Here is a 16,524-nt window from a genome sequence, read left to right as displayed (position 1 = left end):
TTCAATGTAGCGAGAAATTCCCGCACCCGGAGGCGTCCTTCAGCTGGCCCCTAAACAAATATATACTAGTTCAGTGATAATGAACGCCATACTAATTTCCAAATTGTACACAAGAAACCAAAATTTAAATAATACAAGACTAACAAAGGCCAGAATGAATGAATGAATTAGTAACAACATGTGCATCATTTAAGAGTTTGGAAATGTTTTAAGTTAATGAAGTCTGAGAATGAAGTATATTTAATAAAATGTTATAAAATTCATTATCCTGCAGTAGTCAATATACGCATGTCCAAATATATTGTATTTCATTTAGAGTATTGTTTTATACACAAAGCGAAAGAAGCACGTCATATTAGAATGGTCTTTTGTGTTTTCTGGCGTAAAAATTATTAAGCCTGGCATCTTTAATGATTGTGTTTACATCCACAGGGTCGATACCCCTTGCTGGTGGATATCTACTCTTAAATGTATCACATTCCAAGATAACAACATTTCTAGGGTGACATAAATTATAGTTTATGTAGTTATATTGATAAAAATTTCAATTGTTCAAAATGCAATAGGTTTTCTATTCCAGGAATAGTTTACCCCTGACAAATTTGGAAAAAAAACCAAAAAATTATTTTACTCAATGCTCTTCAACTTCACATTTCATTTGTCATTGTAAACATTTTTATTCGAGTGTACCTGATTGGTTGTTTTTAAACAGCGTCTGGCGTTCAGCATTATTATTGATGAAGTTTTTGTTAGACAAAATTAGGAAAATATTTCATCTGAAAACTAGTTAGTAGCCATATGCAAAGCCAAAAATTTGCAAAACATAGCTTAATTCCAAAAAAGGTTTATCGTACATATACAATAATCATGATAATAGTGAAATATATGGACATGCAACGAATTCGTACGTTCATTCTGTTATGAAATGTCTTCTAACATTTAAGCAGTTGGTTCCACATTCCCAATCCTTTCCCTATCTGTTGACGATTGACGAAGTCGTCTGTTTCTATGGAAACGCAATATTCCAAGAGCAACTTGCAATAGAAAGAGTAAACAAGCAGTCCAACAAGCAATCTGAAATATAACAATGAGCTGATAACTTTTTTAAACGGAAAAATCAATGCGACATGATGATGAAGGTAGAAATTAACAAAAACGTTTCGGAGGAAAAGTTTTCCTACAAATTGTGTAAACTTTAAATATAACATGCGGTAATACCGAATACGAAGTTTCAATGTTGTTGTAAATGCCCATAATTACATAAAAGTTATTTCGTTTGTTATGTACAGATACGGACGCGTTCAGATTAGCATTTATGACAAACGAGATCATATGACATTCCAATTGTCATTTCTCAGCAGCAACATACTCTCTGTCCCAGCTTATGGCGTCTACTGAATTACTACGTTACGTTATTTTTTACACCAGAGAATGCTTGTACTAAGTCAGGATTTGACAGCTGTTGTACATTCGTATGATGTGTTTAACCATTTGATTTTGCCATTTGCCTAAGAACTTACCGTTTAGAGTTTTACTCGGAGTTCGTTATTGTTGTTATTTAAACGCCCACACTGTCGGAGTACATGCCGAGGCACCCAGGTTTCGCTCTTTTTAAGTTCATGTCATTCTTCTTTTTCAAACCTTGATTTGTACTTTCTCAATCGATTTATGAAACTTGAACATCGGTTAACTACTGTTGTATACCTGATAAACGTGATTCTTATTAAAGAAGCAATATCGTCATATTTGTTTAAACCAAATGAGTATATCATTGTATTTACACTAATGGATCTTTAAACGTTAATTCTTATGTTGTTATTTTATATCAGTGTCCCAGTCTAAGAAGCGGGATTGAGCACTCACAATATATATAGGAAGATGTGGTTTGATTGCCAATGAGACAACTCTCTATCCAAATAACAATTTATAAAAGTAAACCATTATAGGTCAAGGTAAGGCCTTCAACACGGAGCCTTGGCTCACACCGAACAGCAAATTAGTAATGTAAAACCATTCAAACAGGAAAACCAATGGTCATCTAAACAAACATGTTTAATTTCGCCACATTCTGTATGAAGCTGTCCCATGTAAGGATCCTTTAATTTGTTGTTGTCTCTCATATGTGTAATTCTTTTATTGTTTTGTAAGTATCAATCAAGCTGTCGTTTTTCTTTTTTCATTTTTCTACATTATGCCATGTTGGGATCTTAAATACTATACAGTGTGGGGTTCTTCTCATTGCTGAAAGTCGTTTGATGACCTAATAATTATATCCACATCATTTGGACTCTGATGGATAGTCTTTGTATTGGCAGAAAACATACAATGCCTATATTTCTTTATTTAGATATTAAATGACAGCAACTACAAATTTCCCCTGGCAGTTATGTTCTTACCTGTGCGACAGTCATCATTCTAGCATAGTCTCCAGGTGTAAATTTTGTTGAAGTTGTCCTGTTTGTCCACTTATAGTTTTTTCCATCACCACATCTTCAAATATAAAATCAATAGTAAAAGTATCAGTATTCATAATCGACCAACTTTCAGGTTCCTCTTGATCAACATAGTATACTAAGTATATGAAAATACTTCATGTGATCAGCCAACTATTGTACAAATAACAGGCATACAGATGTGTGGAATTTTCTTCTTAACTCTGCTTCCAATTTTGACAAATGGAGATATGATTTTTTGTTTTTGTTTGTGACGATTCATTTTGGAGTCCTTTTTCACGGTCGGTGTTTAAAATTGCCGAGAATTTTTTTTAATCAGATACAACTATTGGGATTTACAACAATTAAACCTTACAGCAATATTTGTAAATTGTCGTAAATAGAAAATTAATGTGTATTTGCTAGCCTTCCTTTTTGTCCTGTTTCTAAAGCTCGAAGACAAACCTCAGCTTTATTCCCGATGATATACAACTGTGAAACTGCTTTGATATTAACTATTTTTGAAAGCTGTGTCTGGCTTTATTGGCAAACAAAATTTGATTTTAGCTTTTGTTGATCGCTCTTTTTCTGTTAAATAATTGAAAAGTATCATCTTCATCTCTGATATGAACATTGCTGGTCAATAACTAGGTCTCTTAATCAATAGATCACATGTATTAGTGCACGAGTATCAAAAAATTAAATTGCACAATCTTTCAGATATCAAGTTTTAAGGTTAATAAAGTTGTAAAATGAAGAAAAAAGCCTGCCCGGAAAGTTCAACTTCTTATTTGATTTTGCTTTCATATTATTTTGTTTCGAGAGCGTTTGATAAGTCGAATGTAGACACATAGCGCCTCTCATTAATAAAATTATAAGTATGTTTACTTTGAAACTATGCCACTACTGGTGGGATTTTAATGCAGAGGGTTCTGTGATGATTTGAGTTATCATTGATATAGTCATAATAATAACTTAACTGTTAACAAAACTTTGAATTTTTATTACTAAGGTTTTCTACCTCAGGAATAGATTACCCTAGCTGTATTCGGCAAAACTTTTAGGAATGCTCTTCAACTTCGAACTTCATTTGGATTTTTAAACATTTTTTTCGAGCGTCACTGATGGGTCTTTTGGCTTCTGGCGTAAATAAAAAAAAATAATCTTAGTATCTATGATGAATTAATTAACACATCATAACTTATCTGTTGAAATAAAATCATTAATTCTGTTGGTGAATTGCTGAATTATTTGAAACGATAAGGATTGTTTACCTTCAAAACTTGACTGCTTTAGCTGTATCTAGTTATGAAAGGTACCAGGATTATAATTTAGTACGCAAGACGCGCGTTTCGTCTACATAAGACTCATCAGTGACGCTCATATCAAAATATTTATAAAGCCAAACAAGTACAAAGTTGAAGAGCATTATGGATCAAAAATTCCAAAAAGTTGTGCCAAATACGGCTAAGGTAATCTATGCCTGGGATAAGAACATCCTTAGTTTTTCGAAAAATTCAAACTTTTGTAAACAGAAAATTCATAAAAATGACCACATTATTGATTTTCATGTCAACACCGAAGTGTTGACTACTGGGCTGGTGATACCCTCGGAGACGAAACGTCCACCAGCAGTGGCATCGACCCAGTGGTGTAAATATATAAAAATGAACACATTATTGATAGCACATATTATTATTAGCACATATAAAAAGAAGATGTGGTATGATTGCCAATGAGGCAACTCTCCACAAGAGACCAAAATGACACAGACATTAACAATTATAGGTAACCGTACGACCTTCAACAATGAGCAAAGCCCATATCGCATAGTCAGCTATAAAAGGCCCCGAAATGACAATTTAAAACAATTGAAACGAAAAAACTCACGGCCTTATTTGTGTAAAAAATAAATAAACGAAAAACAAATATGTAACACATAAACAAACGACAACCACTGAATTACAGGCTCCTGATTTGGGACAGGCACATACATACATAATGTGACGGGGTGTTAAATGTTAGCGGGATCCCATTCCTTCCCTAACCTGGGACAGTTGTATAATAGTACAACATAAGAACGAACTCTAAAAATCAGTTGAAAAAGGCTAAACTAATCAGATAAACAATAATACAAGCACAACTTGTTTTTTAATTGTTATGTTCTTCAAATCAATGTGTTCCATCAATATATATTTGATTGCCACTGGGCAGTCGTGTGTACACGAAATGCAAGTCCGTCACACCAAGAAACAATCCTGGTATCTTTGACGAGTTTTACAACTGGATAAATACGGCTGTGTGTTAACGTTAAGTATCGCACGCTTAGTAGTAAACATAAAAAAGAAGATGTGGTATGATTGCCAATGAGACAACCGTGCACAAGAGACTAACATGACACAGAAATTAACAACTATAGGTCTGTCTTAACAATTAGATATCTGTTTTTTTTTTCATTTCTTTCTTAGCGGGTAAGTAAATTAACTACCCAGATTTTGGTTACCCAAGTCTAATTTGGTCTTATTCTGAGTGACAAAACGCAAATCTGACGTTCCAAAGTAAAAGCCTTATATATTTGATGAACTTCGAACAAGTTCTAGTACTCCTGTATACACAACAGGAAGAAGCATGTACATGTAGAAAAAGTGTAAGTACACTTTATGCTCAATGAATTCAGTATTTGTTCCTGCATTTAAACAGTACTATTTTCTAGATCAAGCAATATCTTTTTAATTTCAATTTGTACATTAATAAATTGAAAAGACATGCACCTACGTCTTTAGAGTAGAGTATTCTTCCAGTTTATCACAGAATAATTTATAACCAACACTTATCATGCTTGCACTTATCAATACCATCACGCATATCGCAGAATTTATCAACATAGATGGCATTACCCACATTTCTGACCTACAAAAGAAGAAGGAAAAAGTCAATGTTAATTTATTAATAGATTTTTCACATTCCAAAGTTTCTCCGCTTCTGACGAGTAACATATGCATTTTTAAGTCAAAAGCCATACGTGTATTCATGAATACAAATAGTCCAATAGAATAATATTGTATTTATTAAAAATATGAAGTTACTGCTATTTAAACTGCTAAACATTCTTGAACGCAGGACAAAACATTTGGGTTTTTTTCAGTTTACAACATTAGTTGAATGAGACACCCTTTAAACGGAAGAAATCATTTTATGTAAGGAATGAATATGATATCGTATATCGTTCATAGTTTGTTTTTTTTAAATATATTTCAAAAAGTAAAATATATTTTAAATCGAAATGTGAATAATTTTCTTTTTATTTTGAATTCTTCAATACGAAAGATAAATAGATAAATTTGTTTAAATGTCTGTGTCTTTCATATGCGACTACGCATACAGTTTGAGTTTACTCATTGTTGAAGAAAGTCATCACGATTTCTATATTTCCATACATTTGCTCTGATAATTGTAAAATTTAACATATAAATTAAGACAATTTTTTATATAATATTTAGGCACGTCTGAATAACTTATACAGTCAGCATGGTCAGTACATACCCAATAGTTTGTTTTGCTGTAGATTTTCGAACTGCATATGCATAATAAATACCGAGTGCCAGTCCATAAAATATGCATGCAAACACACTCATGTAGACGGGGAAATTACAATTCACCTTGCTGCTAGACGTCATGATAAATTTAGAGCTACCATCCTCTTTTTCAAAGCCTGCATATAGTATGCACATTCCATCAAAAGTATTCTAAAAGGAAATTTTTTCATTGAGAATGCAACAAAACTAAAAATGGAGTCATCTTTACATTCCACGGGGACATCCGGTCGGTTTAGTTTGTATCATGACACAATTACGGCTGTGAATGTGGAAACTATCACCAAATAGGAAATTTGGAAAAATAACAAAAAAATTTTCTTCGCTCCGTGTATTCAAAAATATAAACCCTATTGTTCTTCTCTCACAGAAACGAACTATAATATAACAAGTATGGCCACTTTATCCTGACTTGGTATATGACATTTTAATCAAACAAAAAAGGTGGATTGAACCTGGTGTTGTGGCATGCCAAACCTCTCACTTTTATGGCAATTTTAAATATAACATTAAAATGACAACGTTACATGATAGGACTACAATACAAATAAATAGGAGAACATATAGGACAGAGAAACACACGAATAATAGCTAGCAAAAGGTGCCAGGTTTAAGATTTAAGCGTTTCGTCCACCCAAGACTAACCAGTGATGCTCTGATGAAAAAAGTTTGAAAGCCTAAAAAGGACAAAGATGAAGAGCATTGAGAACCAAAAGTTCCAAAAAGTTGTGCCAAATACGGTTAGGGTTGTCTATAAAGGTTGTCTGTCTGGGATAAGAACATCCTTATCATTTAGAATAGTTCATACTTTTGCAAACAGTATTTTTTTTATATAAAATCACTATATAATAGATATAAATGATAAAACCGGTGACTAACTACAAAATAAGGATAGATAAATAACCTTAACCAGTAAATAAAAATTCACAGCCGCGTTAGCCAAATCGATAACAACACTAAGTTAGTTTGATCAAAGACACATCGTATGGGTCAACCATTTCGTCCTCCTCATAACTTTGTTGGAGCAGAAAATAGAAACATTATATTGAAGTATTTTGAGGTTTACTTGTTTCGTTTGAATTGAATATCAATGGAATAGTCGCTCGTATAATTTCATCGATTCTCGTGGATTTTACCCCCTTCCCTCATCCCCTAAACCCTCACCTAACCCCCTCCCGGCTTAGTGTCATGAATAATGTTTTATATCATACTATAGACAATTCAAGTAATTGTATTTTTTACCGAGAATTTGAATTACGTTCTCTTAATCGATTGTATTGTTCTATGTCATAAAAAACAAAGCATGTTCAGTCGTTCTGTTTATACCGAGATTCCAATTAAATATCTAAACGAAAAAAATACTAAACTCTTTAGATAAATTGAATAGTGCCGGTGCGATATCTATTTGATAGATGGATCGGTAAATACTCAATCACATATCTTAAAGTAACATGATGTCCATCCGTGTCCAGCTATCTATATATAAAGGCGATCCGATGGATACATCTGTTGTAGAGTTGTCACTGACTCAGACGTACTTATGAATATAATTATTTTCTGTGACTGTATATTACATTAATTTGTAGGATCCTTTACAATAGATAATTTAGCTGATCTGTAACAATAACATCTTCATGCCTTATATATCATGTACTGTAGTACGCCGCTAGATTAAAACTGACGTGGAAAGGTAACACATGCCCACCGCAGACAAAATTGCATTCAAAATTTTTCGATTGCCCAATAACATAGACGATACGCAAGTTTAGCGTACAAAATTTCAATCCTGGTATCTATTACGAGTTTATGCAGTATAACGCTATAAATTCTACATAAATAAATGCCGGTATTAAGTCAGGAATGTGACAGTTGTTTTCCATTCATTTGATGTCTTTGAGCTATTGATTAAGTCATTTGATTAGAGACTTACCGTTTTGAATTTTCCTCGTAGGTCGGTATTTTTGTCATTTATTTTTTACAATGAAAACCAAAATCGAAAAATGAAGAATTCAACTCTGAATAGCATTTTTCCAAGTATAGATACTTCATGGCTGGTGAATGAAGGAGAGAATGGAAGTAACACGTTATAAATTACATGCGTTCAAAGCGTTTTTCTTTATTTAATTTCATCAGGGACGATCAAAGCCGAATATTTGAAAGCTACATGAAGTATATAAGAACCGAAACAATTCAAGAGCAATATGACAACAAAGCACTTAGATATAGCTTAGGAAAGTACATGATGTAAAGGTTTGATTTTTAGGGACGACATCAAAAGATCGATGTAGGATAAAAAAAAAACTTAAATCAAATAGTTTTGGGGTGGGGGGGGTAAAATTCTGCAAGTTTTGTATATCTAAAATCGATTTTTACATATATCCCTATTTTTTTTATTTTTCCCAAATTAAGTTAAGAGGGGTGTGTGAGGGTCTGTGAAAAAACTATGTGAATTAAGTTTTTTTTATCCTACATTGAACTTTTAATGTCGTCCCTTAATCATTGAAGTACACTTTTCGATGTGTTGACCCCAATAAATTGTTAGGTGGTGAACATATCAAAAAATATATTATTTATATTTTAATACAACATCGTATTGACCCGAATGATATTTACAAAAACATTTAAAAGTGTTCCATGTATATAAGTTCGTAGCGGATTTCGCGTTGATCAGTCTTTAGTATTGTGTGTTGCTTTTTATGTTTTGATGTATGTGTGTTTGTCATTTTCATTTTTGAATGTGTCTTTGATATCATTCGGCTCCCTTTTAAACAGAGTACAGGATACAGAATTAAATCAGAGGACAATGCAAGACCGACCAACTGAAATCATAGTATGATCAAATGTACACATAACATAGAGTGATAAAGACAAAAGCACTAAACATTAAATAATGAACAAAATAAATACTGTTTGTTGAATTGCATTTCAGTATGTATTTATAAATAAACAACCAAAAAATTGTAAGGGGGAAATATGAACAGATATGGATATGATAGTATTGATTATAACATGAAATTATACATAACTTCATATTAAGCAAATACCTACCGTGGTAACGCCGACAGGAATAGATATAGCAAATCCACATATAAAAATACAAAAATAAAGTACAGTTTGTACGAGCAACTGTAAATCAACAACAGCCATTATAAGCAGGAACTAATTAAACGACACACACAATAAGGTTTACATTTAAAAATACAACATGTTAATTTTAGCTTTTTACCCTTGTGTGAACAATTACAAATGAAAGATACTATAATCATCGAACCAATAATCAATGTATAAAGAAATGATCTTTGAATTGTGTATTGCATACTTACATTCAAGAACTTGTAATGAATCATAAAATTATAAAATAAATGGATTTTACCATTATTGGAGGATAAAAAAAATATTGAAGGTTAAAAGGTTTGTTTATCATCTTTTTCATCTGTATACGAATTATTTTCTGTCAAGTTAAGTGGTTCATTCTTGTTTCACTTCCAATGTTTACATTCTATTCCTTTTGATAGTTAAATAGTCATCTCATGGAGAGGGCTTACATAGGCTTTGCCTGTTGCACAATCCAATTCAATTCATTTGAATAAAATACTGTTTAAACTGAATACATGCGTTACCCATCTCCAGCTTAGGGGTTAAATTGAAATTTACAAGAATACGGATTATGTTAGGTCGAATTATTCACTTGCACGTGAATGATTCATAAACTATGCATATACAGTCAGATAAAATTATTAATATCCATAAAGTCGTCATCGTAGTAGAGGTAGATTCCATTACCGGCAATTCACTGTTGGTGATTATGAGATGGAAGATATAGCTGGTGGTGCTGATTGAGTTCCCTGGGGTTGTAATTTTCTATTTTTGAAAAATCTCAGAAATCCTAGGGCTAATTGCGCTACCCATAGCAAAAATGCTATCCAACATGCAATCTACAAAGTGACAAAAAGTATATCAAATATCATTGAATGCTAAAAATTTATTTTAAAAAAAAAACAATATACTAAGGCTTTTCTTCCTAAGGAAAAGATTACCTTAGCTGTAATTGGCAAAACATTAAGTAGTTTTTGGTCCCCATTGCTCTTCAATTTCGAACTTTATTTTGCCTTTTTAACAATTTTTTATTTGAGCGTCACTGATGAGTCTTTTGTAGACAAAACGCACGTCTGGCGTAAATACTAGTAACTTTTAATCCTGGTATCTCTGATGAGTTCTTTTTTAACAAACGTGTCTTATTAAGCAATGAAATCGTGCCATCATCCACATTTCAGATAATTACTCAGCTGGTGTTAGTTACATGTGTCGTTAATTTTAATCTTTTTAGATAAGTAGGTAAAATGAATGTTATATACTTTTTGGGTCCATGTTTTTCTGTCATCTTGATGGCGGTTGAATAATTTCAGTTCTTTAAAATTATCAATTCACTCATCATAGATCCAAGGATTGATTTCATATTTGTACCAGATGCGCGTTTCGTCTACAAAAGACTCATCAGTGACGCTCAAATCAAAAATGTTAAAAAGGCCAAATAAAGTACGAAATTGAAGAGCAATGAGGGTCAAAAATTCCTAAAAGTTTTGCCTGCTAGGGTAATTCATTCCTGAGGTTGAAAAGTCTTCGTATTTCAAGTATTTCAATATCAGTATCACCAAATATAATACGCTCCGGGTTTATAAGATAAATCGAAGCGAAAAGTAGACTAAATGGTGACCTACAATAAAGTAAGATCACAGTGGCAGATCCAGAAATGTTCATTGAAGGGGGGAAGGGGGATCTGACTGCAAAAGAAGGGTCTGCTCCAGTCATGCTTCGGTGATTCCATATGTAATAAAGCACGTTTTCATTTTGTTTTTGTCCATGGATTTATGAGTTTTGAACAGCGGTATACTACTGTTTCCTTTATTTCATACAAAGGGGGAGCTGGTCCACCTCTTAATCCACCTCTGGATCATGCTTAAAAGGTTAAGATAAAAGACAGAAAATAACATGCGCAAAAGAGAATGAAGACGTAAAGGTAAACAACAGTCAATGGAATGTTTTTGAATTACATAAAGCCTATTTATGATGTCTTTACTCTTACTGCGTCAAAGAGCGGCATATTATACTGGAAAAGGTAATCTATTAGTTAAATGACTTTCAATCAACTACGACTTCGGTGATTTTACTGGCCTTTGTTCGTTGTTATCTGACAAACTCGTTTTTCGTTTAATGTTATTTGCCTAAATCATGTCATGGAATCGTTCCACATAATAGTATATCCTACATGTTCATAGCTTATCATATTAATAATTCCTGGTGCCATCGACCTGTGATTACATCCTACTGCTTTTGTGGGTGATCGTTGTCACCTTGAAAATAAAATCACACCTCCTTATTTCTATACTACAAAAGAGTCAAACGAAAGCAGCAGGGTGGACTTGCAACAAAATTGCCATGCAACTGCTGATTTAAGTTGCTCTCCGCTTTTTCGATTTTTCTAAGAATTCCAATTACTTTTTAGTATCATAATCTTCAATGTTATTTAGAGGAATTTTGGGATATTTAACTTACTTGTGAAATATTCATCATACGATAGTAATGTCCCGGATGGAAATGTTTACCAGTCTGCACATTATGCCAGTCACTCCCTTCTGCATCGGCACAACTAAAAATGTATAGCATTTGAACGTTATTTATTGTATTTACTCAAATGAAATAAAAGTGATTCCGTTACTTAGCTAACAAAACAAATGTTTTAAAATGTACTCTTTGAAATTAGGTACAAGGCAAATACTAGTAAATAAGAACAATAGGGGAAATGTGTGTAGATGTGCTTTCAGATTGCTATTCCTTAAATATATTAATGTCTATTCTAAGACGTTTCCGCCTCTGGTCTTCTTCAGTTTCTGTTAGCTTATTTTTAACGTTACAAATGACAACGGTTATCATTCGGTATCGCCAACATTTTGTTTTGTGTACGTTTGTGGAGAAGCCGCGGGATATTTTTTATTATAACGATTCAATTTTTTGTTTATAAAAAAAAACAAAGGAAGAGAAAAGTTATTAGGAATCAATGATCAAATATCTTGAATATTATCAAGTATATGTAGATTCGTTCTTTTATACATGAGATAGCTTTTATTTACCATCATTCACAATGAATTGATGGTTGTTAATGTCCAGTGACACATTAAATTCGTAAACATGACAAGAATATGTAAGAGCGGTACGATTATGAACCTTGCAGTGTACTAGGCCTGCATGCTGAGACGGATTTCCAACGCGCTGGTTCACAAAAGTCTGTAGTAAGACATGTAAATCTACCAGGACACATTATTCCGACTGTAAACCGTCCAGTCTTTTTTTTATACATTAATGTCGCTTACTATAGTGAATCAGCAAGAAATACCAATTTTACGTTTATTATTTTTGTTTTGCACGGCCGAGGTTCAACCTTCGACCTTCTACACTCGAGGCGAACAAGCTACCACGCGATTACAGAGTAGATTTCCTTTACAATGCAACAAAAAGGCAAAACATTAAAAGAAATCGACAATAACAATAGACCACTATTCTTACTGTGTATAAAATGCATGATTTTCCAACAGTCCATTACAAAACTTTTTAAATCCAACTGATATCATGCATGCAGCAATAAATGACGTCATAGCCATTACGGCATTCGTTAACACAAATGGCAAAACCCACATGTTTGCTCTGAAACGAAAATAAAAGCGATTAGTAACTAAAACAGCAGTTGATAAACTGACAAAATGGCTACAGAAAATATACATGCTATAGTTAATCATATTTTAAAAAAAACTGAGGATCAGTGGAGGCCCAATACATCTGATTGTAATTTGAAAATCTTTAACAGGGCTAATTCAGAAAAATCCAGTAAATAACACTTTCATTGAATGATTTAAAAAAAAATAAACATTAGAAAATACCATGTTTATTTTCTGAACTTCGGAGAAATTGTCTGTTCGCACGTCAAGAGATTGTTGTCAACATTTTTAGATGTTGTATCTGATTTCTAGTCTTTTAAATAGTTTGCTATTACTATCTAGTTTATCTAGCAATAATAAAGTAGCTAGGAAGAATAAATCAGACAGTTTAACTATTCGTATTGTTGGATGGTCTGCATTTTGATGACAAATAGTTATCGAAGGTACCAGAATTATAATACGTCTCTGAATTTTGTTTTTTAAATGACACAACAAGTTGGACACAGAATGTCAAGTCTAAGCGAGGAAGGGAAAACTTTTATCAACATCAACCTTTTACTTCACTTATGATTATATAAACACATATATTTATATTTTAACTCGATCAAATATGGGTTCGAGATTGAGTACTCACATAACTATTTTATCCTTTCAAATATGTGTTTGCCTCTGCAGACCGAAGGCACTTATCTCTGAAAACAAATTTCCTATAATAAAGTATATCCTAATATAAAGCTATATAGGACATATAGGAGATTTGTTTTCCGAGTCAAGGGACTGAAGTCCAGAGGAGTGATGTTTTCCTCTGCATGGTCTCTCAATACAAATTGTGTGCGCAGTAGTATCGAAATATAAATCATATATATAGTCGTCTGTTGTGTTTCAATGGCATTTTTTCAAATACTTTGTTTTTATTTTGCCAACTACTTTGGACATTAATTACACGGTTCAACATATTTTCGGTCGAATACTCCTATATTTTACTCATATTTATAGTTAAACTTTACCCTGTTGTTTGGCTTCTTCTCGATGGAAGTAATGAGTACACATAATAACTACCAATGGCCAATCCGTACAGTATACAGCCTACCACACTCATATACAAAGGGAAATTGCAGTTGTTTGAACTAGATACCTTCTGCAGAATGCCATCCTTAAAACGTGCATACAACAAACATGAATTGTCGAACTGAATCTGAAAAGGGGAATAAATGCAATCGAGTATTTCATTTCAAATTTTCAATTCTAAAATAATATGTTAATTCAATTGAGAAATTTTCGATAAAGATAGTTTAGGCAGCAACCATTTCATTTAATTTTTTTTTGGGGGGGGGGGCTATGGTTTTTTTTTTTGGAAAAAAAAAGTTTGTTTCCAGTTTTTGAAGAAAAAAATAATTTGTTTTGAATTCTGAAAAAAAAATATTGTTTGTTACACTCTCAGCTGCCACTATATGTAATGCTAAAATTGAAAGAAAAAAATTGTTTTCGACTTCTGAGACTCGTTTATCAGGCAATAGAGTAGTTTATCGCTTTTCACGAAATTTCCCTTTTATTTTAATGAGTGAAATTTTCCTTTCTTAGTACAGTAGAGTGATATGTGACACAATAATAACAAAAAATATTATGATATGGATAATTTTCGCAAGAAACTAAGGTAGCATGTGCCCGTTGTCAATAAAATTAACAACGTCGTCATAGGAAAAAATGGCGATTATTATAGATTATCGTTGGATATCTAGATTGATTTTCTCGCTTGAGCCGGTACGGCGAAAGTGAGAAAAGAAATTGAGTTGAGATGACCAATGACAATCTGTTTGTTGCTGTTTTACCTATGACGACGTTGTTAATTTCCTTGACAACTGCACGTGTTCCCTTAGTTTCTAGTGATAATTTTCATATCACTCGACTCCGCTGAGAAAGGAAAATATCAGTCAGCAAGATCCAAGGAAAATTTCGTAAAATAGCGATAAACAGATTAAAATTATCATTGCTCATCTCAATTCACTTTCTTTTATCACTTTCGCCGTTCCGGCTCAAGCGAGGAAATCAATCTCATTTAGATGATCAACGGTAATCTATAATTATGATCGTTCAATTATTGTAAATCAAATGGAAAAATACAAATCAAGGTAACAAACAGAAACTGAGGGAATGACGTTCACTCCAAAAGGAGCAATACAAGATACTAATTGTTTCTTTTCGAAATACTTACCTGCGATACTCCTAATGGTATACTTATAATGAAACCACAGGCAAATAGAAGAAAATACAGAACAGTTTGTGCAAGCAAATGTTGATCAATTGGTTCCATCGAGAAGCCTTTGTCATCTATATCCCTGTATAAACGGGGTAAAGTCGAGTTATTTGTATATACTATCTATATATAATGTTTATGACTTGTCAATGACTAACTGTATCTTATTCTTGTTATAATATTTTATCATTGAGGTTAAATATCAACATTTGATTAAAAAAAATGTATAATGTATTGTGAACCGGGGTTTTAAAACGGCGAAATTGTGTCCCTGGCGAATATGGGCACCCCACTATATGTAGGACAAAGAAAACACGCTTCTTCATTTAAAGTCCTACACATAATGCACACATAATTTCAATAAGGTGTAAAGCCAATAATGATAAGAATGCATTATAAAGAGAAAGTTTATAAAAATTGTGTACTTATTGTTCTACCACTGAATCTTTGTATTACTGTTTTTCTTAATTGCATCAGTTATGAGGAACGTGCCAAAGGTTTCGACACATTAGGCGATAGGATATTATTTACAATGTAATATGACCCTTCTTACCATCATTATAATTTAAAATAGGGCAGGAAATGTTTCTGCTACTACCATTTTACATAAATGGAAAACAAATGAAGTCAAATGCAACGTTTAATCGCCTCATAATTAATATCAATAACTCTTTTTATTTTGTAGATTCCATATTTTGGACCTCTGTTTAATGGTGCAATAGTGGATCGTAAAATCCTACCAGGTCTAGTCAGGGCTGCTGCAATAAATATAAAGTCGTATTAAAAGGGCTCAAATGTCCTTGTATCACTCATTGTATCCTTTGTTTACATTCTAATTTTGTGTCTACCTCTGCTGTCAATTTATAACTTCTTGACAATGACTGGAAAAAAAACTTGTACAAATTTTTTCTACTGTCCCTATTTGCATCTGCTATCTTATTTTTATTTTTTATTTGATTTTTTTTTAAGGTTTCCCTCCAAAACAATGCCATTTCTTCTTGAATCATATAAGTAAGACAAAGGAAACACACTTCTTCATTTGAAGTTCTACACATAATGCACACATAATTTCAATTATGTGTAAAGCCAATAATGGTAAGAATGCAAAGAGAAAGTTTATAAAAATTTGTGAACTTATTGTTCTACCACTGAATCTTTGTATTACTGTTTTTCTTAATTGCATCAGTTATGAGGAACGTGCCAAAGGTTTCGACACATTAGTACAAAATCACATAGACATGACAATGTTTGAAGATTTCTCAGCAAGTGTGTTTGCCCCAGTTCTACCAGCTAATTCTACAAGTAAGTCAACACCAACTTTTCTGCATTTATTCCATTAGAGCAGCCAGGTCAAATCAGACTGAAATTGGTATTTGCTGCTTCTCCACTTAGCATTACATTTAGAAGTAAGAGTAAAGACTTGTCGACTTTAAGTCAAATAACATGTCTGAGTGAGGTGACATGTCTTCCCATGGACTATAACTTTGTGAACTAGCAAATTAAAAACCTAGTTCAGGGTGCTGATCTCATACAAA

The 16,524-nt window shown here is 32.8% G+C and overlaps 2 protein-coding genes across 3 annotated transcripts; both read right to left on the bottom strand.

The window, feature by feature from the left end:
* Window positions 1–224: 224 nt before the first annotated feature.
* Window positions 225–9,309, bottom strand: LOC134712147 (transmembrane protein 179B-like). 2 transcript variants are annotated; one of them, XR_010106261.1, is made up of 6 exons: window positions 9,074–9,309; window positions 5,976–6,178; window positions 5,208–5,342; window positions 2,397–2,490; window positions 1,521–1,704; window positions 933–1,074 (listed from the first exon to the last, which is right to left on the bottom strand). XR_010106261.1 is itself a non-coding variant. In XM_063573341.1 (5 exons), exons 1-5 carry the CDS (start codon window positions 9,170–9,172, stop codon window positions 940–942), a joined length of 666 nt encoding a protein of 221 aa, XP_063429411.1. In that variant the 5' UTR covers window positions 9,173–9,309; the 3' UTR covers window positions 225–939. The 2 variants fall into 2 exon arrangements, 1 of the variants encoding a protein (XP_063429411.1); XM_063573341.1 differs by lacking the exon at window positions 1,521–1,704 and having other exon boundaries at window positions 225–1,074.
* Window positions 9,310–9,385: 76 nt separating this feature from the next.
* Window positions 9,386–15,066, bottom strand: LOC134710952 (transmembrane protein 179-like). The gene is made up of 5 exons (XM_063571375.1): window positions 14,948–15,066; window positions 13,743–13,930; window positions 12,587–12,724; window positions 11,579–11,672; window positions 9,386–9,960 (listed from the first exon to the last, which is right to left on the bottom strand). Exons 1-5 carry the CDS (start codon window positions 15,044–15,046, stop codon window positions 9,829–9,831), a joined length of 651 nt encoding a protein of 216 aa, XP_063427445.1. The 5' UTR covers window positions 15,047–15,066; the 3' UTR covers window positions 9,386–9,828.
* Between the last annotated feature and the right edge of the window lie 1,458 nt (window positions 15,067–16,524).

Source organism: Mytilus trossulus, chromosome 3 (assembly GCF_036588685.1).
Source record: "Mytilus trossulus isolate FHL-02 chromosome 3, PNRI_Mtr1.1.1.hap1, whole genome shotgun sequence".
NCBI lineage: Eukaryota > Metazoa > Mollusca > Bivalvia > Mytilida > Mytilidae > Mytilus > Mytilus trossulus.
The sequence above is the reverse complement of the archived record's forward strand: the minus strand, read 5'-3'. Positions and strand labels throughout refer to the sequence as shown.

Bases quoted from the DNA above. Each gene is read 5' to 3' on its own strand.
- LOC134710952 (XM_063571375.1), bottom strand. From the start codon at position 15,046: ATGGAACCAATTGATCAACATTTGCTTGCACAAACTGTTCTGTATTTT. The intron at 13,931-14,947 runs GTAAGTATTTCG...TCCCCTTTTCAG, and splicing joins TACCATTAGGAGTATCGCAG to ATTCAGTTCGACAATTCATG. The intron at 9,961-11,578 runs GTAAGTTAAATA...GTCACTTTGTAG, and splicing joins GTATGATGAATATTTCACAA to ATTGCATGTTGGATAGCATT.
- LOC134712147 (XM_063573341.1), bottom strand. From the start codon at position 9,172: ATGGCTGTTGTTGATTTACAGTTGCTCGTACAAACTGTACTTTATTTT. The intron at 6,179-9,073 runs GTAGGTATTTGC...ATTTCCTTTTAG, and splicing joins TTCCTGTCGGCGTTACCACG to AATACTTTTGATGGAATGTG. The intron at 2,491-5,207 runs GTAGGTGCATGT...TTATATTTGAAG, and splicing joins GAATACTCTACTCTAAAGAC to ATGTGGTGATGGAAAAAACT.